Source organism: Amphiura filiformis, chromosome 18 (genome assembly GCF_039555335.1).
Source record: "Amphiura filiformis chromosome 18, Afil_fr2py, whole genome shotgun sequence".
In the NCBI taxonomy this organism is placed as follows: domain Eukaryota; kingdom Metazoa; phylum Echinodermata; class Ophiuroidea; order Amphilepidida; family Amphiuridae; genus Amphiura; species Amphiura filiformis.
The window spans coordinates 7,273,318-7,297,243 of record NC_092645.1 but is presented as its reverse complement, the minus strand read 5'-3'; the positions used below and the strand labels follow the sequence as shown (position 1 = coordinate 7,297,243).

Genomic DNA, 23,926 nt, shown 5'->3' with positions numbered 1-23,926 from the left:
AAAACTTTCTCAACGAATGACAGAGATCTTTAGAAGTAGCCCAATGTTGTGTCTTTGCTGAGGCTTTGGCAATTTCGCTTGTTCGTCAGTATTAGTGCATTCAAAGCGTAGCTAAGAATTTCTTCGTCATTATTGCCTGTTGTGCCTTACACATTAACTGTGATGAACATGTAGGCGTTATATGATCGCAAATATTGGTAAGTATACGAAATTAATAATGTTTTTAACGTAATATGACCAATAATTTAGCTTATTCAATTAGCGCACTTTTTATGAGGTGTTACGCGGTGGAATAGAAACACGAACATTTGGGTTATTGTTTTGTGAAAAATAAGCGCTGAAGTAGTTCATGCCGAACAAAACCGGAATTTAAGGTAAATGATTAATAGTCATAATATGTAACATTCATACAATTTGTACATTATTTCTATATTTTACCGATATTAGACGGTAAGGGTCCAGTATTTGGTTTTTTACATTTAACTTGCGTTTTGTCTGTATTGTCTGTTGCTACAAACGTTTGTTTTAAAACGATGTTTGGCTATACGCTGCGATTTGGCGTCAAAATGAATAATTTTGTTTAGGGCTTCGTTCTTCTCAACGTTTGCAACTATATTTTTGCCACAGAGGACATAAACAGGCCAAAATACTAGATATTTATTTCTAATGCGACCTTTCTATAATGTTTAGAGCATACTTTATTTTAACAGATAATTAATATCTTATTATCATTATCATTATCATTATTGTAATTGTTTCATTATTATTGTTATTATTTTGTAGTGGTCGATATAATATGGTACAATATGCATCGATTAGGAAATGATGTACTGGCAGTTCTGCTACTAACGTGCATTTTGCAAGGTAGGTTTTTAAAAACAAAACTGTTCTTTTGCAACATCCATGCTGTAAAAGTACTTCATTAAGGTGGGTGGGTGGGGGTGGGTGCACTCAATATTGAGACAAAAAGCTGACATACAAGATGATGGGTTCTGTAAATGCGACCCCAAGACTTGATATAATGGAATCCCACCCCACCCCGAGATTTTTCTCGGATGGGGAAAAACGGCCAGAACGTAGTTTTGCGACATTATTGGCATTAACTCAAGATATATCTTTATTTATTTTCATGCCAAAAAAATACATAAATAACAATACATACATAACATAGATATATTTTTAAGTTGCCATAAAAAAACACCTTGCCAGAAGTGCGTTAACCCAAGAGTCAGCTGCATTTGTGTAACCTGTTTCTTTCTGTCCTTTTGCTTGTTTTGTCCCCCGTCCCAGGCACCGTCTTGTCTTTATGTTGGACCCCATTGGAAATAGGTTTACACATTTGCAGCTAGACTTTATGGGTTATCCTGGCATTTCGGCTTTTTGGTGTCTTTGCTTGTATCCATGTATTTCATATATGCTAAATTTGTGATAATTTGTGATTGATTATATTTATTGTTCTTGTCGATTTTGCCGAATAAATATGAATGAATGAATGATCATTTCAAGTTCAAGTTATAGAAGCAACAGTTATTTGAACCATGTCTGTCTGTGAAAATGACAAGAATCTTGTAAGAGTTACATAAAGACTATGGAACTTTACTTTTTGTGACAATTTATCTAGGAATGTAAAGGCACGAGAATGTTGCTTACTACCATTACTACTAGCTCTGACCATGAGCTATAGACCAAGTCACACTCCTGCCCCTCAGGGTGGTCTGGCCTGGATCTGAGGTGCTGTTGAGATATGTCTACTGTTGGTCTGCTGCTAGCACCATCATGACCATGGGCACTTTCTTTCCCAGGGAAAGATGACATTCTAATATGCTCCTTTAAAAAATCTAATTTTAATTTAGTTTTAAATATACCAGTTATCCTTGACATTTGTATTTTATGAGATACTTTGTTCCATAAAATGGAGCTGACGGAGCAAATGCTCACTTATTGAAAACAAATTAGTAATTGAGTCGACTTTACTGTAATAAATTTTGCTTTCTCCAGCTGCGTCTTAATAATTAAATTTGACAAAATGACTGCTTTTTAACAAAGACATAATCCATCTTGGTATATTTTGTCATCATAAAAATTGAAGAAAACATGACCGTGGTAATTAGTATCTTAATGTTCATCGTTAATTAATTTATATAAAGGTCATTGTTAATTAATTTATTTTTCATTTGGTCAGTTATTCTGGTCCTCCCTTATTGTTTTTCTTTCATCATTTGTTTGTTGCAAAATCAGACCACCTTGGTTGGTATCTCTGAGTTGCAGTATGGTCTGGGAGGCGCTGCCAACGCGTGGAGACGTTGGTACGTCCTGATGTCCGACCTAGGCGGGTGGGCTGTACAGTTTAGGGTGTCGGATGATACTAAATACATTTTGGATTTAACTAACAGTGTTACATTTTTGTTAGGCCTTTGGTTTTTCATAATGTTCCCATTCTATATATTTCTTTGCTTGTTGATCTTTTGACCAGAATGGCTGACCGTAGATTGGTTTGTCCCCCCCCCCCTTTTTTTGGACCTATTTGGCCCTTTATACTTGCACATGTCTGTTTTTCTCACCTAATTGATTTTCCCTGGTATGTTTTTATTATTATCCTAATTTCTTTTTATTCTATCCATGTCACTTTCTTTTGCTGTCTTTCTCATTATATCATTTGCAGTACAACTTGCTAGTGCTACTTGTTTTTACATAGTAAAAGTGATTTTTTTATGGTCCCGAAACGTTGGTTGTCTTGCATTTTTAAACCTAAATTTTGGATGTTGTTGTACATATTAAACAGTTTTTAACATTCTTGGAATTTAGGTAACGAAAAAAACAACAAAAAACAAAAAACAAAAACAAAAAACAAACAAGCTCAAGGTTGTTTTTCATATTTTTGTTTCTTTTTTTATCGATTTTCAATGACAAAAAGAACAACAGCTATCTTGATCAGGATTGTTAGGCAGCAAAGGTAACAGTAAAAAGTGTACTTCTATTATAGGTGATGACCCACTGATATTGAGAATAGTAGGCAATATTTTGTTCAGGTAATTTAAATATCAAATTTATCTTATTTGGTGTGATATTACAAGTTACTTCCCTTATCAGCTCCTTCTAATATCATTGAGGTGAGCCTGAAACCAGGGTATTTTAATTTCATTACATTTTGTTTTCGAATACGATATTTCATTCTCTTTAGACAAAACGTCAGCTTTGTGGCACTGGTCCAGTATTCTATAGGCCTTTTCTATATTAAACTTCGTATTATTAACACGTTTTGGTTAAACGTTTTATTAATGTGTAAAATATCGGGTTATATAAAGATACTAAAAGGCCATTTACAAATGATGATGATAAATAATGATTAATAGATGAAAAACCCCAGCAAACACAAAACGTTTTCGACATCATTCGCAAAAGGTTATAAAAGGTTGTCAGAAAACGTTTAAATGTCGGGTTATATAAAGGGTACATTAATGGTATAAAACGTTTTCATAACATTAAATAACATTTGTTGGTAATTTACTGCACAGCAAACACAAATGTTTGACAGAAAACGTTTAAATGTCGGATTATATAAAGGGTAAAAACGTTTTAATAACATTCCAAAAACATTTTTGAAAACTTCGTATAAATCATTCTAAACAGAATGTTATTTTGGGGCTGAAAAATATTTTCCAAAATATTTACAATAACGTTTGTAAAATATTTTCACGACCTTTATATAACTCGACATTTAAATATTATTAAAACGTTTTGTAAAAAACATTTTAAGAACATTTCTGTGTTTGCTGGGTGCAAATATTTTAACATAATGTTATTTAAGTGTTGACAAAATATTTGGCCAAAAACGTTTGCAAAAATAGTTTACAATGACATTTCGAAAACATTTTAAAAATATTGTTGTATTGTGTTTTCATACCAAACGTTTTAAAACGATATCATGACCTTTATATAACCCGACATTTTAATGTTATTAAAACGTTTTACCTAAACCAAAAGCCAAAATATAACTTATTTAAAACGTTTTTGTGTTTGCTGGGTTACTATCCTAACTCATAATACATAAAAAATATTTAAATGTCAGTAAGTTCATTTTAAAACACCCTGTGAACTGTCCTTTATACCAGATCGCATCACGTGCGTTGAGGCAAATAATTGTGTAGTTGGACAGGGAAACGATCATGGCCATATTTGGCGTTGGGTGTTACACGACGACGACCCATGTAGTTGCACAAGCGTTACTTTTGGAGGAGCGAATTTGATGACAACAATGCAAACTTCAAAACAGGATTATGTCGAGGAGCCAATGGCAACCAGTGAATATGTCACCATGTTCATGAAACTTTATGATTTGGACTGTATGAGTAAGCTTGTTTTTCTATCCTATATCCTTTATAAATTGTAAACAGTATACAGTATAAGCCAGAACATCGGTAGACATTTTGCATGAGTTTTGCCGTTGCGACGAGATTTTAGTAGCAACAGGTATCTGTAGAAGAAGAACAAAGTGCGAACAAAGTGATTAAGTGAGTGAAAAATTTCAGCTGAGACCCTTTACAAATGATGATGATAAATACAATAATAATTCATCAAAACAATACTACAGTGTGTCCAGTTCTTGCTTCAGAACGTCAGCAAATGCTTATGTTCCGATATGAAATATTTAAATTGACCTTTATCCCAATTTAACATTATTTTCATACATAAAGATCTAACATGCCCTGTACCCAAAGTGGTTAAAACAGACCCAGGCAAAGCAATGGCTATGGTTCAGTGGCTGGATCCCGTGCCTACTGATTCTACTGATTATGTCTACAAGGCAACCTGTTATCCACCGTCTGGAACCAATTTTACCGTTGGAAATACCTCAGTTGTGTGTAGTGCTGTAGACAGAAGAGGAATCAGTAAGACCTGTCATTTCGACATTAAAGTTGAAGGTACGTCTTTACCAGAATACACAATAAGTAATAAGCTTATAGACATACACATATTTACACTTGTGGTAGTTAAGTAAAGTGTCCCAATCAGTTGTGTTTAATATGATAACAATTCACCATTTGACATTATATTACCTATCTTTTAAAATACGGTTCTTATGAAATGTTCATCTTATATATTAGATTGGTATACTTTTATAGTGACAGTAGTCAATTCATAGAAATAACGTTATTACATCAACATGATCAAAGACCATGGATTGGACACCCTGCAATGCGGTCCTTCCCTGCACAGCTTTCGATGGACATGGGAATAACAAGTTGCACATTTTATGTTGATGTTAGTGGTAATATTTAAATGTAGTTTCACAAGTGTCATTTGGACGGCAATAAGTATAGTGTTGGCCTTCTTTACTCATATTTTGGGGTCACTTTTAAGAATGGGTATTTCCAATTGCAATCCATATGGACAAGACCTTAATCGTCCACACAGGGAGTGTGAATTTCAAATGTGGTTACCTAAATGGGTGACTCAATTTGAAATCTACACCCCATGTGTGAGAGATTAAGGTCGTGTCTTAGTGTATGGATTTCAATTGGAATAGCCCAATCGTTCAATCAATAAACTTCATTCCATAATCAAATAACAAATTTACAAAATCATACTGCTGTTCATCCTAGCCCTAGCCAAAGTCGAGAGCCTCTGGATGTGTATATTCATTTGTTCAAAACACCATGCCAATGGTGTCATGTCTTTTCAACAACAATACTGGAGGGGATGATAAAAAACCAATCATGAAGATTATTACGGAGGCATGGTCTTAGCAACTGGTGTTATTCTTATGCTCGTGTAGCTAAAGTCAACTATTGGCGGCGCCACCGGAAGCATGTGGGACAAATGCCAAATGTGCGAAAATGTTCACATTTTGCAGCAATTTTGCGCAAAATGTGTTGACCCCCCCTTTAATTCACTTTGCCACCCAATGGCCCACCCCTGAAAAAATTTCTGGCGCCGCCACTGGTGTCAACACCAGCAACACATCAATATAAACGTTTTCATACACAATGTTAGTTTTGGTTTAAATGATTATTCGACACAAAACAAAATTTAAGTGTTAACCATGTTATTTTTGAAACAATCCCCATGTTAATAACGCAGAATGAACCAACAAATGGTTAAAAGTTTGAACCAACCACACGTTAAAGGTTAAAGGGGAATATTGGAATGTCATCTTTTCCTTGGAAAGATCTGACACCAGGCCAGCCCATGGCCAGAGGGTAACATGAGTAGGTTTGTTTCACCTTGAAGGCAAGGATAGTCTTGCAAATATGGGCTAACTTTCCTCTAGGCCACCCCATATGCCATGAATAGTAGAACTACAACTGGTATCTACTGGTCAGTTTATACTCCTATTTCCACATCTGTTATTTTTATGTGCGCCTTTAACCAACAACAATTGGCTACGGTTTTAACCATCAAATGTGTGGCTCACCTGGTAACCCACCGTTGGTTCAAATTTTAACCAACACGTTTAAACATTTTAATATAATGTTTTAGCAGTGTCCAAAACTAATATTTTTGCAAAATTCTGTACTTTTGCATGTGCAAAATCTGAAATAAGAGTAAACTTGGTGAAACCAACACTACAGATAAAGTGCTCAACTAAAAAGGAGCGGAGATATATTTAAATGTAGTGTATCTTGGTAATTAAACCATAGTACATAGTACGTGATCTATATTGAAAGGTGATACCACGAATTTTACGCACAAAATAACGAATGTTTTATGCCGGATAAAACTTCAGTAGTTGGGATGGTTTACAACCCACTTACTAGAACAGAGGTTGAATCTCAGTCTGCTGATATATTGGGTATTGGTTTGTTTATCTGAATTAGATAATTGTCTACATCAACTTGGTATGGAAGATAAGCGAATTGAAAACGGACAAATAACGGCGTCCAGTGTGTGGATTAGTACGCCGTATTGGAATACCAGTCCTCAAAATGCAAGGTTGAATCATCAAGAAACCTTTGAAGTGATTGCAGGATCATGGGTGGCTGCAAACAATGTCAACCAATGGATACAAGTAAACCTGCGCGCTATAATGTGGGTTAGCGGAGTGATGCTTCAAGGAAGAAATAGCGCAAGATATTTTCAGTGGGTGACCAAATTCAAAGTGGCATATAACATTTATGGCTCGGAATGGAAACACATAAAGACGGCTGATAACCAGGAAGTGTTGGTATGAAATATAGAGAAATATAACAAGCTGCTTTTGTACCTCTATGTAATAATAATATTAAATATTTATAACAGACAGTTTGTAGTAACGTCAGAATGAAGATAAGGTACCACCGTCATTTAATTTCAATTATAATCAACTTTTAATTAATTGTAATGATTTTGTTTTGGAAAGGTATTGAGGGTTACACCACAGTACTAGTACTATACGTTTCTTCATGTTCTGCATAATTCTTAGATTTATACCTTATGATCATTATGATAGCAGGTGATATAGTTGAACACATCAAAAATCGAATTACTTAAATCTTTTTCATCAATTTTGACAAGCTGAGGCTACCTTTGTCAATTCGTCCTGCAACCATTGTTGCTTTCGAGATTTGTGTTATCAAACGAGCTATAGTGTTTTGCAAATGATAGCTGAAAGATGCGGCTTTAACATAATTATGTAAGCACTGCATGATTAGTGAAAACACATTAAAATATCGCAACATTCGTTCGGGCCCATTTTCATCAGACATTATTTATATCAGAATGTTATTATGTCTAAAATAATTCTTGAAATGCAATTTTAATAAGGTTAGATGATAATGAATTCGATGGGGTTGCAAGTATTTACCAAAGGTGGTATTGTTTATCGTTGTGTTTGACTTATCATATTCTTATAATATAATTTAACTGGATTTTCGACTACATTACTTTGTTTCATATGGAATGCGATGTTTGTTATAACCTGGATTCATTTTTATTCAGGTTTTTGATGGCAATACGGATTCGGACACCATAGTTCTCAGACGATTTCCTTCACCTGTACGAGCGTCTGTCATCAGGATACAACCTATGGAGTGGCACGGGCATATCTCAATGCGATTTGACCTCATAGGATGCGAAGGTGAGCCCATCAACATGATCAATATTGTGTGTATCGATATATTCTGGTGTGCTGGACAAAAGGAACTGATATAAAGTCTGCACAAAAAGTAACTCAGCTGTTATAAATACGCCTATAGATTCAGAACTAATAATTGGTTTCACAATATTTCAACATAGCGAGAAGGATGATTTATTTACACGTCAAATGTCGTTCAATATTAATAACACAGTAGTGCTTTTACAGAAAAATACCCGAATTTAAAAGTCGCAGTTTACAACGATCAATGGTTATAATGTCAGCACTGTAAACACAACATTAATTTCGCGCTTACTTCAAATCAATACAAATAACTGCAACTTTTAAATTGGGGTATTTTTCTTTCAAAACACTGCTGTATTGTCAATATTGAACAAATTTGGATAAATGGGGTTTCAAAATGCGCGTAAATAAATCACACTTCTTCTTATGTTGAAATATGGTGAAAACAATTATTAGTTCTGAATCTATAGGCGTATTTATAACAGGTGAGTTACTTTTTGTGCAGACTTTATTTAAATATGTGTCATTTAAACAATGAATGTAATTCCTCATCACTTTCATGAATGACTTGATTTCTTGATTTCCGCATTTGTTGTTCGCTGACATCATTTACTTGTAGTGTAGGCCTATATGTCTTCTTTATAGCCCATTAACATGCGCGTCATGTAAGCCTCGAACATGTTACCTTTGACTTAAGGCTTAATCTTTGTTTTACAAATAATGCGCAAATATGTCATTTTAATTTTCTGATATTCTTATTGATATCTGCCATAGAAGTACCAATGATATTGCCAAAGTGATATAATTCTATAATTTGTTTGGATTTTAACATATGGATTCCCCCACTACATTACATTGACGTGGCAATAACATGCTTTTGGTCTAGATCCTGAATGGCAGTTGGTGTTCAAAGCTGTGTCCGGTATCGCTTCGGCACCCATGGACGGCAACGGATTTGATGAATATAATCCTCTCAAAGTATGGCAAAGAAACGAACCCTTGAATGAGGATATACCACAAGCACGCCAACTCAACACGAGTTTCAGGGGACATTACAAGAGTTCTTTTGCTGTCGACTGGGAGACGCGGAATATTGACAAGGTTTTAATAAAATTAATATGTATGATGTAAAATATTTAACAAACCAATTCGCCGGCTTCATCCTATAGTGGTTTAAGGAGGGGCACCGCAACCGCAACTTTTCGAGAAAGTCGGGTTTGAAGAAATGCTAATATAAAATCAAGATGTGTTAATCAGACATTCATTATATTTTGTAGTTGATGTGAAATGTATGTAAAGATAAATAGGTTTTACCCTCACATAACTTTCAAAAGAAATAAATGCATATCATTACTGGCAAATGGAAAACAATAAGTACGAGCTAGTACGTCAGTATGGAAAACGCTCAAAAACATGTCCCTAACCTTACAATGCCTTACGCCATGTGTACTCCAATGGCGTTACTTTACGTCGGCTTCATTCCATACTGGCGAAGATGATACACCACTATGACGATGCCGTGCAATGTTTTACATTTTGCCGATATTTCTTAGTTTGTTACCAAAAAGTGGCGTAAGTTGGATACGCCACTATGGGAAACGTAAAACTTCACTTTGCTTAAACCATAGTCAATAATAACATTAATCAATTATTATTATTTAGCTAATTTTGGCTGTTGAGACAAAATAATAGAGATCATTAAAACATACGTGCTAATTTGCACCCCCCCCCCAAAAAAATCACCTTAGCCACTATGGAATAAAGCCGACGAATTGAAAAGATGTACTATGATGTGTTTGCTGTCGTAGTTGTTCTATTTTTTCTTTGCTATAATAGCAACAAGATATTGCTGGTAATACCAGCAAGAACAACAATACCATGTATAATAACAATGAGAAGAAGAAGAAGAAGAAGATACCGTGAGCTTTTTGTTAATAAGGTCCAAAATCAGCTTTAATCTTATAAACATGATAAAATGACATCAAAGAATAGGAAAAACTATGGTGTCAACAATGCATACACAAACAGTAGTTAAGGTAATACTCAGTTATAAATGCTTGTTATAATTTGATCATAATGATTCAGGAAAAGTGTTGTTTGACATAGTCACCAAGCACTTTCCTACGGGGCACAAGCTGCACAAGATCTTCAACAAGAATTCCATTAAAGGATGAACGCAACATTTATGTATTAAGACAAAAAGGGACACAAAATATATTTCCCACTGCAATATATAAATTTTTACAAGAAAGTAAACAGTTTAGGGTTAAATATGGATAGAAAAAGAACAAAAATCAAACTCGCTACACCAGGAAATTAACCAGGGACGCCTGCGTGATAGTCTAACGCTTATCCGTCTGAGGTATCAAATCCATGGTATTCAATGAGGAAATTAAATATATATCATAATAATAATAATAATAATAATAATATACACTTATAGAGCGCGTTACAAACAAAACAGTTTCTCAATGCGCTTTACAGAAAAAACCTTAACTACAAGATATACTACAAATTTAAAAAGCCCAATAGAGCATAACAAGATAAAATCAAGCAAGATTATTACAACACCGCATAAATGCTAATTCAGAGAACAACGAAATCATAACCACCACCAGACGTGCTTTCGCAGTGTTGAACGGGGGAGAGGCAAAAAGAACGCAAGCAGCAGGCCGCGAGAACCCGGAGACACTAGAAAAACACGCCAAGTGGTTGAAGCAAAAAATTAAACAATTAATGATGCAATCAATTTAAATAAAGCCAAACAGAAAAGCATTTATAAAACAACACTATTTGCCAAGGGAAGAGAAAACCGATGTTGCACCCGTCCAAGGCAGGACAAATAACACAAAAGAGAGAACAACACCAATATAGCTCAACCCACTACAAAAAGCTAATACACAGGCATATTGATAAGTAATACATATAGCATAAAAAATATAACATATTCGAGCCGAACTTTCGTTCCTTGGCGTACATGTACCCACAATTCCCATTTTGGTAACCACAAATGGGTTATTTTTTCACGATTCACGAAATACATGGATTTAGAGCGTCAAATTTTAGGATGCTAATGAAAAAAAATTGATTTATTATATGATAGCCAAATTATCAATGATAGCCAAATTATCAATTTAACAATGAAAATAAATCGGGGGAATGAGGCTGTCGATCGGGTTACGGACCTTTAATAAAGACATCAATCTCAGATCTAGTCATTTCTCATCTATATGTGATACACCCAATATGCAAAGAAGGCATCTCATTTCAATACAAGTGTTGCAATCGGTAGGATAAGTGACTTTAAGATTACGGTATTACCAGATTATACTCTTTCGTCGGGCAAAGGCCATGCTGTTAGCCTGGTTCACCTTCAAACGTCTTCCATAGATGGACAATGCTCCCAAGGAATGTAAACTGTTGCACTTTGTCAATGGTGTTTCAACAACAAGATAAGAACAATAACACTTGATCAACATTTTTTTCATAATGATAACATTTCACAGATAATGGTAGTGATGCTTGACCACACCGGTATGGAGTTAGTGACTCTACTGTTTAATGGAACTGGCTCAAACAGATTGGATTGGTTTTCAAAGGACCGTTTGCTCTCGTCCCCATATGATGATATTTTTAGTGAAACTCAAAACTACTTTTCTGTGGAAGGGTAAGTGATAGAAGATCAGCGTTGGATTTTGTTTGATAAGTAATCGCAATTCTCTTGTTCAAATAATGTGACTTCAGTTTTTAAGAAATCTATTTATCAAATAAGGTGTGTCAACAATTAAATGTATATACAAAATTAATTTGCAGCTACAGATCCGTACTGACATGCAATTTTCACCGGTTTTTCTGCTTAATACATGTACGGAAATACATGTGTATATCTTTAAGAATAATTTCACAAGAGCAAAAAGAAAAGAAAAGTAGGGATGATACTGTAGATTCACCAACCCCACTTAATAGTTGACTTGGATGGTCTCCCTTTCCCCGAGGTAATGTTGTGGGTTAATATTTTTATCATTAAAATGAACGAAAGGATGGATTGGATCTACAATTAGTCATAACCGTTTTAGTATGCCGGAGGAAAAGCCTTAAGGTTACACAAAGAGACGTATAAAAAACGTACGAAAGACGTATAAAGTTGTTCTCTAAAACAGAGTTTTCTCAGTAATTAAATATCGCAGCAAGTGAAATGTTGGTGCATTGGATGTAGCTTAACATTTTTCTTGTGTGTTTATACAAAATTTTAGAATAAATTTGAAAATCCTTCGTTTAAAGCCGTTTTACGCACCATGTTCACAAGATCAAAAACACGTTCCATGACGTTTTTTTCAAATATGCGCCCCGTATAAAACCACGTCGATTGATTGTTTTCTTCTTTTCTGCATTGTACTACAAATCGATTAAAGAAATAATGTTGCCATGGGGAAGAACCAAATACAGTACCGATTAAATTTTAAAAGTCCGTTTTTGGGGAACATTTTCGAGAATCTTGCCTGAGAAAAAACTGTTTTGTGAAATTATCGATATCTTGATTACGGGACGTTAATTTAGACATCTGAATACCTACATTATTTCTCAACATTCTGCCAATTGATATCCCATTTGATTTTCACTCCAAATTGAAGCTAGTATTGCAAAAACGAGGTTTTTCCTCCATCAGTTCGTTCAAAATTTCAGCTCCGACATGTGTGTTTATTCTAAGAGCCATTGTGCGGACGCGATTGTAATCACGTAATTGCATCCAATTATATTTATATATCTGCTTCGAGAACTATTAATTTCGTAAGCTGATGTATGGCCGAGTGGATAGAGCATTGGACTGGGAATCTCTTATGAAACATTTTTGTGGGTTCGAGTCCCCGTATGGCTGAATTTTCCTTCTTTTTTTTCTTTTCTCATTTTTATTCCCTTTCTTTCCTCTTTTCTTTCTCCTTTTTACATTTCTTTTTTTTTTCATTTCTTTTCGTTCTTTTTCTTTCTCTCTCTTTCTTTCTCTTTTTCATTACCGTATTTCTTTATTCTTTCTTGCTCCTTTCGTTTTCGTTTTATTTGATTGATTCGCTGACGTGATTGATTGTTTTTCACCTTATATAGGCCTAATTCAGAAATTTGTAGGCCTGTTAAGTCTGTCTTGTTGAATATTCTTCCCAAATTTGATTTGCAATAATTGCCTTTTGATATTGTTGTTTATGTTATTGTTGTACCCTATTACATTGTAATCAGGGGAATAGCAGCATTGATTTATTTCATCAAAGATATCAAGGCCATAAATTCAAAATCAACACATTTTCCATGTCGTAGCTTGACGAAGTGCCCCCAATCAATTTTAAAATGTATAAAATTGCCGAAAACGGCTTGTGCCCCCCGGCATCCGACCCGGCATGCCGCCCCTCATGACTCCCCCCCCCCCCCCCACTCACGAGCTCTGGGCACGAGCAAGCCAAGTTTCATATAGCCTTTTCATGTCTTGACCGTGGATCGCTATTCTATTGTAAGTAGGCCTACTTCCCGGTACGCTTGTTCATTTTCTGCACATACTGCAGTTACACAATACACAGTGCTCTTTCCCATTGACGCGTGACCTCTACAAATAGCCCTACGTTAAAAGTATGGGGATATGACTAGTTAACGTCGCTGTGTGAAAAATAACCGGCCAATATTAAAAGTACTCTTCTAAAGTTCTAGAAAATATAGTTTTTAACATGTCCTAAATTTTAGCTAATTTAGATGTTTGGAAATATTCGTACTTTGGTGTTTTAGTTAATGTTATAGGTAATAGTACATTGCCTAGTTAACGTCGCTGTGTGAAAAATAACCGGCCAATATTAAAAGTACTCTTCTAAAATTCTAGACAATATAGTTTTGTAACATGTCCTAAATTTTTAGCTAATTTAGGTGTTTGGAGAGGGTCGTACTTTTGTGTTTTAGGAAGGACATGTAAACGACAGATAACACCAAAAATATGAAGAAATTATTTCCAAACCGTGTTAAGTCAACAATCATTATGTTGCTCATTTTCAAGAATGCTGGTTTACAAAAAGCACGCCATTGTCTCATTTCGTGAACAAAGCCACACATACCATTGTTTCCTTTCGTTTCCTTTATAATCGGTTACCCAACTGAAGCTATGAATACCAGCTTTATTGCGATATCGCACATGAAAACAGATACTTGTGCACAACCAGAGAAGATCCGATTTAATCAGTTGAGCTGTTTCAATGAGTGTTATCTTGGTTTAATAGCTTTTAATGGGGTTAAGTCCTGCAAAGGTCGAGATGAATTCTACTGTAGACATGACTGCATCATGATGGCTGTTTCTGTTATGAACTTACGCCCCTCTGAAATCAAGCGCATGAAAAACTCTCGGCTAACCTTAAGGGTGTACAAATTCATCTTTGTAGGGCGAGTGTTATGTCATACCAAGTTTTGGGAAGTAATTTTAAGAAGTGTGGCAAAAGGAAGCAACTTGCGACGAACGCTTGGGTAGTGGGTGTTTGTGCCTGACAAATGCTTCTAATTTGAGTTTTTTGTGATTTTCATAATCACTCTCGGATATTTGTAGCAACGGTGCCTGGAAATGTAAGTATGGAAGTCGGATTAATTTGTTATTATTGTTCTCTTTAAAGATATCCAGTAAGTAGACAGTGGTTTATTAGTAGGAATTACGGAAGCTGCTCTGTAGATAGTGGTTGGATTGTCGTAGGGTACGATTTCACACCAGGTTGTGACTGGGAGAGGAGGAATGTTCCCAAACCAAATTTTCTCTACAGTTTAAGAAGAACTTACACAACGTGGGACAATGTTCCTGGTAAGATTATTGGCAATAATTTGTAGTGTTTGTTTACTATTTTAGCTTCACATCTAACTGATTAATGATCTAAAATTTCGTAAAGAGGCCACATACAGAATTTATGGCTTTCGAGCTACATGCATTCAACTTCCAATGTGTTAAAAGTTATCTGTTATCTTCTTCTTATCCAACTGCAAATTCTAAATGTGATCCGATTTCGATTGAAAAAAATCATTATATTATTATTGACATTTGACGGGTCTCAAACGTATACCTGAAAAGCGCTGGTGAGAACAGAAGTTTAATTTAAATCCTGTTACGTTGTAGTAATATATTTCGCTAAGATTCTTGGCTTGCAAAACATGTACAAGGTGTCCCAAGAAAAAGGATACATGTAGAAAATGAACCGCATTTTGCGATGGAAAAACAAAACACTTTAATTTTTTTCGATATTCTTTATTTATCCGTCTTTCTGTGAAGTTTTAATTCCATATCTTAAAAGCAACATAACTTATGAGCACAAGATGACAGGGGTGTCAAGAGTGACTAATCATCAAAATATCATACAACGAAAGTTTAACACAAGCAGATCTTATTTTTCTCATACTTTTTATTTTTCTCTTATCGGTGTTTTTCATGGTTGAACTTAATGCACTAGAGAACCATTTTAAACAGGCTCTATTTTGGAAAAATCACGTTCCTACCGACAAGTTTGTGTAAAAGTTGGTAACCAGCTTATTTTGTTAATTTGGGTATGCTGAACTATTTAATTATCTGTTCAACAGAATAATATACTGTGTCTGCCATGCTATGGCTTGACCTACTTAAATGACCCGCCAAATTCACTGTACAGGCGTTGAACCTCATGTTGCATTATGTCATGTAAACATGGTAAACAGCTTGCTAAGGAATGCGTGGAATGCGGGCTAAATACGCACGTTGTGAACTTGACATTATTTGTTAAGCTTAACTATTAAAAAAAAAAACATGTAGGAGGCACTCGGTATATGCCATATTAGCTTCCATTTAGACAGAAAAAAAATTGGTTTTACAATGCTGTCATATATAGTAACTAAAGAATTTCGATTTTTTCCTAGATATTCATCCTCTTGGGCTAGAAAATGAATTTATAAAAGCCAGTCAAATCACTGCTTCGAGCTCTTATTCAGACGCTCTATACAAAAGTTCACCAGATTATGGGAGGCTCAACAACAATGCTGTATGGACATCGGCAAATAATGATGAAAATACAATTCACTGGCTGCAGGTGGATTTTCTCACTCTTGCTGGAATAACAGCGATTCGTACACAAGGAGCACCTGTTCAAGCAAGATGGGTAACTCACCTATCAGTTATGACGGGAAATGACGAGATGTCTTTGGCGCCAATTATGGAAACAGGGGAAGAGAAGGTGAGGAAGTTTAATGGAACAAAAGAAGAAAAGAAAAAGAAAACTTACATTTTGGGATTTGACTTTGACACATTTTTTGAAACATAATACTATGATAACTATGATAATATTTATGTGTCTTTATTTAGATGTTTCCAGCAAATGTCAACAGAAATGATGTGGTGGATATTGAATTTCCTGTTATGATATTTGCACGTCTGCTGCGTGTTATCCCCAAAGCCTGGAAAAATCTGCCTGCTTTGCGAATGGAAGTCATGGGCTATTACATACGTTAGTATTAGAAAAGTATTGTAACATTTTCAAACTTGTGGTAATCGTTGGTCTGACCCCTGGAATTATGGAAACTTTCGGGCCTCATAACTGCTAAATTGTTGGTGTAATGTATATAAATGTATACATATTTTGAATGACAAAGACTTGATAAGTTCATCTGTGATGTCAACTTTGGGCCAAAATGCTCATTTTGGCCCAAAATCTAAAAAACTTTTTGGCCCACTGCTTTTTCGTACATCCTACCAAAAAAATTCTTGGGCCAAATTTTTTTTTTAATTCTTAAAAACAAGATAAAAATATCTAGGAGGCGTTTTTTTATTTTTTTTGAATTTTGACCAACTTCACCAAAAATATTTGAAATTTGGGCGAAAATCAGGCTTTTTTATAATTGTTTTGAAAATTCTGCATTTTTTGACCATTTTTGGTGCAAATTTCTCGAAGTTGGTCGAAAATGAAAAAACGGCTCCTAGATGTTTTTATCTAGTTTTTAAAACTTAATAAAACAAATTTGGCCCAAGAATTTGTTGGTAGGATGTACGAAAAAGAAGTGGGCAAAAAACCAGTATTTTGGGACTTTGGGTCAAAATGAGCATTTTGGCCCAAATTTGACCTCACAGATGAACTTATCAAGTCCTTGCCATTCTAAAGCGTCCGGGGTTCAATCCCCGCTGAGTCCTGATTTTTTCTCTCTCAATATTTTCATATGCCAGTTTGCCCGAGCCCCAATCACGTCATTTAAATTATAATTTCTCGGGCTTGCATCGTTTATTTCCGATCCTCGCATATATTAATTTGTGTTTCGCATTGTCTTACGCCCTGCCAGGGTGAAGCATATAGGCCGCCTCCTTCTTCATTACCATTCTAAATGTGTATACTTTTATATAATTTAGACCAACAATTTACCAGTTATGAGGCCCGAAAGTTTCCATAATTCCAGGGTTCAGAATTCCATGTACTCCTACAATTGGGAGGATAAGAGACTAAAAGATCCCGATCTTTAGAAATTGTGCTTTATATACACGATTTTTTTTATTCAAAATTAACAAATACAAATTGAGTTAAGCATGGGAAATTGTTGCTTATAAATAGGCCTGTCATATGTATGAAAGAACCACTCAAATTCACCCTTTACTTCTGTCAATTGAGCATGTGAAAAATAGAAAGAACCACCAAGTCCAGGATTTGAGACTTGTAACAGGCCGTTGCAACTCGTATACTAGCGCAATACAAAAAGGTGGCGACACCGTCGGCTTCCCCTGTGTATTACCCTGCACTAACATGGCGTCCAATGGCGTCTCCCGGGCGGGGCCATTTTGGAAAAGTAAAGAAAATGCTGCTGCCACCTACGGCCTACTGCGTAGTGCTGTGGAGACTTACGTTAACATGACGTCACGAATATGCTAATTAAAGAAAAATGCTGCTGCCATCTACGTCCACATGTTGCAAGCGTGACGATCGCTGTTTCGCTGACCTCACATCGATGATCGGAGTTGCAAGTCCATCGCACTACGTGCTCTATAATACGTCCATGCTTGTAACACATTGATTGAAATCCAGTATGTATAAAAGAACAACCCAAGTCCACTTGTAACACGTCCATTGCTGGCGGAGAGTGACTTTTGAAATAAAATGGGTTCAATCAAGAAAAGTGTGTGGTTTACATTACATGGCAGTGGTTTTTTTTTTCAACATTCATACCTGCGTGCTTTATTTTGTATTTTTATTTTGTATTATCTTACTAGGGGTAATTTCATTCCAATATTGTTGTAAAAAAACCACCCAAGTCCAGCATTTAAAATGAACACTCACGTAGTCCGTGAAATGCTATTTGTCATACCTAATACAGTTTAACGCACTCATTTGCACGTAAAACTTACCATATTGTCTAGGTAAATCTAACTGAAGGAATTAAAATGACACACCAAAAAACATGACACACCAAAAAAATATGCTATACCATTATAAAGAAATTACAAGAATCATGAAAAATTATATATACTACAGGATTCTCATGAGAGTAGCAGCGCTGCTATTCTTACAATTTTTACAGCGTGTATGCCTTAAGAACTTTCATAGCAAGTTATTCTGAGGGCAAAAGCTGATGGCACTCTAACTTTAGTGATGATATGTTTAGGGCAAACCGAACATAAAGGCGGAACGAAATTTTTGTACACCGTACTTATCATGTGGCTTATTTTGAATGTGTTATCAATTCTGTTCATAATCCAGTACGTTTATATTTTCCGCATCTATTCTGTGCGTGATCTTACTAACTTACTAACTTGCTTTCATATGTTCTTGTACGGCTGATCTGGAGCCAGCCAGCGGCGTAGCCAGTGGGGGGGGCAGGGGCCGGTGCCCCCGCTCGTCATGGCCGTCGGTTCGTGTAAGGCCGTCGGTAGACGGAAGGCGTTGGTGAAAAAAATGGGTTAACAATAGACTATTTTTTACTCAGGGTGACAGAAAAAGGGGAGAATTGTAAAAAAAAATTATGAAAAATTGTGAATTATGCATAAATATTTTGTGTTTTTATGTTAGTACCGCCTAATCACAGCTTCCGTCGGCAAAAAATGTTTCCGTCGATACATTTACAAGTTGTGCCCCCTCGGTTCCAAAATCCTGGCTACGCCACTGGAGCCAGCGGCCTCGGACTTGTGTTCAACAAGCCTCTTTTTTTATCCTACACCGAAGTACGTGACGTGACAATCTGAATATGGGATTATATATAGACGGCCTCGTCTTTCGGGGAATGGGTTTATAAAGGCAATTGGAACGCCTGTTGGACTCGGACACATCCTGTGTGTTCAGTGAATTTCTCTTTCTTTTCGAAAGCATGGAAGAAGGCCTAATATATACAGGATTGGAACTAGATCCTGTGTAAGACAACCTGATCAAACCCAGCAAGACAGGTGACGTCATCTGATTTGGTTGGTATCAAGTCACAGAGCCGTTGCCAATGAACATAGAAAACAACATCGGCTGATGACGAGGAAGGTTCGCGAAATCGCTACCGGTAAGCGAATTAAACAAGTTGTGTTGAAATAATTTTCAATTATTCTGACATAATTTTATTGTCTCTCTCAGCTGTTAAACCTCAACCCCTCGGTATGGAACACGGCACAATTACAGACGATCAACTAACTGCTTCAAGCTACTACATGTATGGTGGTGGTGGTGGAACACTGCCGAAGTACGGGAGACTTAATAATAATGCATTCTGGGCAGCCTCAACTAACAATAACAACGTACATCAGTGGCTCCAGATTGAATTCAACACTAACGTCGGTATGACAGGAATTCGAACCCAAGGAGCAGGCTCGTTGGATCAGTGGGTGGCACAACTGTCGATCAAGACTGGCAATAATGAGAATACTCTCACGTCAGTCATAGAATCGGGCACAGAGAAGGTAAGAAAATAAGTTTTTAGTTTTTGTAATGTAACCTACAACGTAATCCGCTTCAAGTCAACCCTAACATTGACGTGTAGTTTTAGTAAGCTGCAAATTAAGTACTGTTTTCGGCAAACAAGCGTTGTAACGAGTGGATAGGTAAGTTCTCTAAAGCACTTTTAAAGCAACTTCCTTAGTTAAAGCCATGTTATAACATTTCCATAAATATAGATATTTTCTTTTCCATAAAATGTTAGCTTTTATTGTCAGATATGACCCTTTTAATTTTGAGCCGGACAACTGAGGTAAAGCAAAGAAAACTGAAATTCACTACCAACGCAGATGTCGCCAATGCATGTAGCTCCTTCGGTTGTGCTACTGCACGGGCGTTTGATGTGTGTGTACCATCCTGCATGCCGTGTACGTACTGTGATGTAAACATTGTGTACACGTTCGACTAATATTTCAATTGTAATAATCAAACGACGGTTCCTGCGTTTTATTCAAAATCGCGAATTTTGAAAAAAAACTACAGCCTAAAGTCTTCATTATTGCAGGGCATGTTATTTTAATAAAGTATATTGCAATCGTGTAAAAAATATTGAGGGCGTCCTCCTCAGCAAATGTTATAATATGGCTTTAATACCTTCCAAATAGAGGCACGACGCAAATGGCATTTACTTTATTGGAACGGCCTGTGTGATTTCAATGGATAACACTAAAAGACTAGTATACAAATATTAAATTATGAGTTCAATGGTAAGAATATTTTCATGAGGTGAAATATGGACTGGTCCATTCAACGAGGCTTTGCCGAGTTGAATGGAACGAATAAAAACATTCGATATTTGTTTTATTTAACTCATTATAAGTTCCCTATATCCCACTTAATTTTATAAATCACCAGGAAAACATAAAAAATAAATTAAAAAAATATCTTAATGTATATTTATTTTAGAAGCAACACCCGCACCAATAATTGGCGAGTCAAGGTGAAAACCTCGCGCGTCTGTTGGTGTTGCTATGGTAGCTCCTCGTCAATGCGATAGAAAAATAACTATTGCACTCCGCGTCACTCACGCGGAGTGCAATAGTCCTTTTTTGAAGCTGGCCGCTCAAAATAGCAGAAATAGTCAATAGTCATTGGCCAATCAAATGACAAGAAACTTTGTACAGTTATAAAGTCATACATTAACTTTCATTTGCTTTTTTGTTTCTATCTAGATTTTTGCAGCAAATTTGGAGAAAAATGCTGTAGTGGATATTAAGTTTCCAGTAACGATCTTTGCACGACTGCTCCGTGTTGTCCCTATAGCCTGGAATAATTGGCCTGCAATGCGAATGGAAGTTATGGGCTATTATACAGGTTGGTAGATTAAACTCATTATTCACCATAACATAAGCCTAAAACTTACCAATCATTATCTAATTTAAAACGTGGTTTTAGGTCAAAGGGCCAATAATTTTTCCACACATTAAAGGAGGATTTCGTGATCCTAGCATCCTTTTTTTATGACATTTTTCAGTAGATATTCACACAAAAAAGCTTATTCCAAACATTTCAGCTGATACCGACTTTGCGTTTGCGAGGTATGCATGATTATGTGTATTACACTGCTCCATAGGCCACTGTTGTAATTTCGTTCTGGTATACCAGAACGAAATTCAAATTTGACGATATTTTTGTCAAACGAATTAATCTGCAAGAAATCTTTGGTACATAAACATTATGAAGCCAGAGGCTACAAGTGGTACAAAAACCTCAACTTTTTTGGAGAAAAGTGGGGGGATGAGGCTGTGGATCACGAAATGGCCTTTTAACTCACACTTACTATGTTTGAATCAATACAAGTAATTGTATTTTGTATGATATTATCGTAGTTAATAAGTTTCACGGTACAATAAAATACTAGCAACTTAATATCATATTTCCGAGAGTAAAAAGGGGTTTATTTAACCTGATGATCATCACTAACTTGTTTATTCTACAGATGTGGGAGAAGCCAGCATCTTTGCTATATTTGTCCACACGACTGGCAACTAGATGAGAAGAAAATAACCTGGTCGTGGTTTAATGGGTTTTGTAAATAGTGTGTTAAGTATCGTAGATCTATGAAAAATAAAAGAATTGTTAGTATTTTGCTTTTATACCGCTTGGTAGTACAAATTGGCTTGCCTTCATGTAATTATCACACATTTTTATAACCGTAATAATAACCTATACTAGCTCTAACCATTAACATCCTAATTCTAACCCTACATAAAACATTACCTATAATTGAAGACCTGAGCGCAAGAATACCATAAGTCCACTTGGCCCCTCAACATGTATACACTAAAGTTACGTATAGCTTCTTATGGTTTTTATAATGTTTAATACATGTTCCAGGGTGTAAACATCATGAAAGGTTGTGAAAGATTTGTTTTGCCCCTTAACATGTATAAAACATAACCTCACTATACGAAACTATACGCAACTTTAGTGTATACATATTGAGGGGCCAAGTGGACTTACGTTCTTCTTGCGCTCTGGTCTTCAATTTCGTGAATAATGATTACACGAAGGTGGAATCGCCTCTAGGAAATGTTATAAACCATACCAACGTGCTCCCCTGGTCACAAGGATCCAGAAAAAGTATAGTTTGACATATCTGTGATGTATGGTTTCAAGTTATAAGCAAAAAGGTCAAAGGTCAAGGTTTGATCTCTACAGCAATTTTTCAAATTAGACCACTGTAGAGATCAAACCTTGACCTTTGACCTTTTTGCTTACAACTTGAGAACCGTACATCACAGATAGGTCAAACTATACTTTTTCTGAATCCTTGTGACGAAAGGAACACTTTGGCATGGTGTATAACTCAATTTGAACAACTTTGAATTTTTTTCCGTGTATAAAGTTCGATGACCTCTATGGCGGCCACATTGGACAAAATATTTTTGGCCCTCCCCCTAGATTTGTTAAGCATATCAACAGCTACATCTGTGCCAATTTTGGGCTTTTCACAAAAAATAACAATTTTTGATGTGATTCACCATTCTGCAGCACTATCTATTTTCTAAACATTTGCTACGTTTTTCAGCGAGGCGAGATAAAAATTGTGTTTGCAACTCTAATAACTTTAAATTCTCATATCACATTTTGAATTCGAATCACCAACAGGAAATACATGTTAGCCTTAAGTCTTACATACCCAGCAAACACGAAACATTTGGGAAATGTCAATGTTGGGTTATATCAATGGCATAGGAATGGTATAACGTTTGAATAACATTAAAATCAAATCTGTAAACTTCAAAATATTCAATATCGTCAATATTTTGAAGCAAGTTTACAGACTTTTTTTAATGTTTATAAACATTTTTGTTTATTGACAAAAAATATTCTAATATATTGATATTGAGAAAATAATTATAATATATTGATATTGAGAAAATAAATATAATATATTGATATTGAGAAAATAATTATAATAATATAATGATATTGAGAAAATAATTATAATAATTGATATTGAGAAAATTACATTTTGAAGTGTTGTCAAAATATTTTGCTAAATTGTTTGCATATATTAATAATAACATTATTTTTAACATTTGAAAACTATTGTTGCGTTGTTTGCTCATATTAAACGTTCTTAAACCGTTTCATGACCTTCAAATGACCCGCCATTTAAATGTTACTAAAATTATTTTGAACAAAACCAAACACATTTATAACACGTTTATAAAACGTAACATTTTTAATCAGTTATTTGTTTTTTTGAAAACTAATTCATTAAAAATTCGTTTAAAATTAGCCAAGACAAAAGCGTTAGTATTTAACCGCCCACAATGGTTTCAAAACTCATTAGCTTAAGAGGCATTTTCTGTTATTTTGGAGAATTTTTTTTAAATGTTTGCCACGGTCAAAAAATGGATTTCCTTTAAACTTTCATATTTGATGGACCTTGACCTGAAACAAACACACGTGAAATAAA

General features: G+C 35.4%; 1 protein-coding gene across 1 annotated transcript; it reads left to right on the top strand.

The window, feature by feature from the left end:
• Positions 1–138: 138 nt before the first annotated feature.
• Positions 139–22,606, top strand: LOC140139572 (uncharacterized). The gene is made up of 14 exons (XM_072161277.1): positions 139–197; positions 784–864; positions 4,113–4,349; positions 4,695–4,922; positions 6,819–7,165; positions 7,918–8,056; positions 8,964–9,178; positions 11,584–11,744; positions 14,710–14,891; positions 15,971–16,284; positions 16,413–16,554; positions 19,642–19,964; positions 21,171–21,312; positions 21,938–22,606. The coding sequence occupies exons 1-14, from the start codon at positions 182–184 to the stop codon at positions 21,988–21,990; spliced, it is 2,580 nt and encodes an 859-aa protein (XP_072017378.1). The 5' UTR covers positions 139–181; the 3' UTR covers positions 21,991–22,606.
• Positions 22,607–23,926: the final 1,320 nt, after the last annotated feature.

What these genes read in the sequence shown, in the direction of transcription:
- LOC140139572 (XM_072161277.1), top strand. An exon ending in AACTACTTTTCTGTGGAAGG is followed by an intron (nt 11,745 to 14,709) that starts GTAAGTGATAGA and finishes TTCTCTTTAAAG; the next exon opens with ATATCCAGTAAGTAGACAGT. An exon ending in AGTCATGGGCTATTACATAC is followed by an intron (nt 16,555 to 19,641) that starts GTTAGTATTAGA and finishes TGTCTCTCTCAG; the next exon opens with CTGTTAAACCTCAACCCCTC.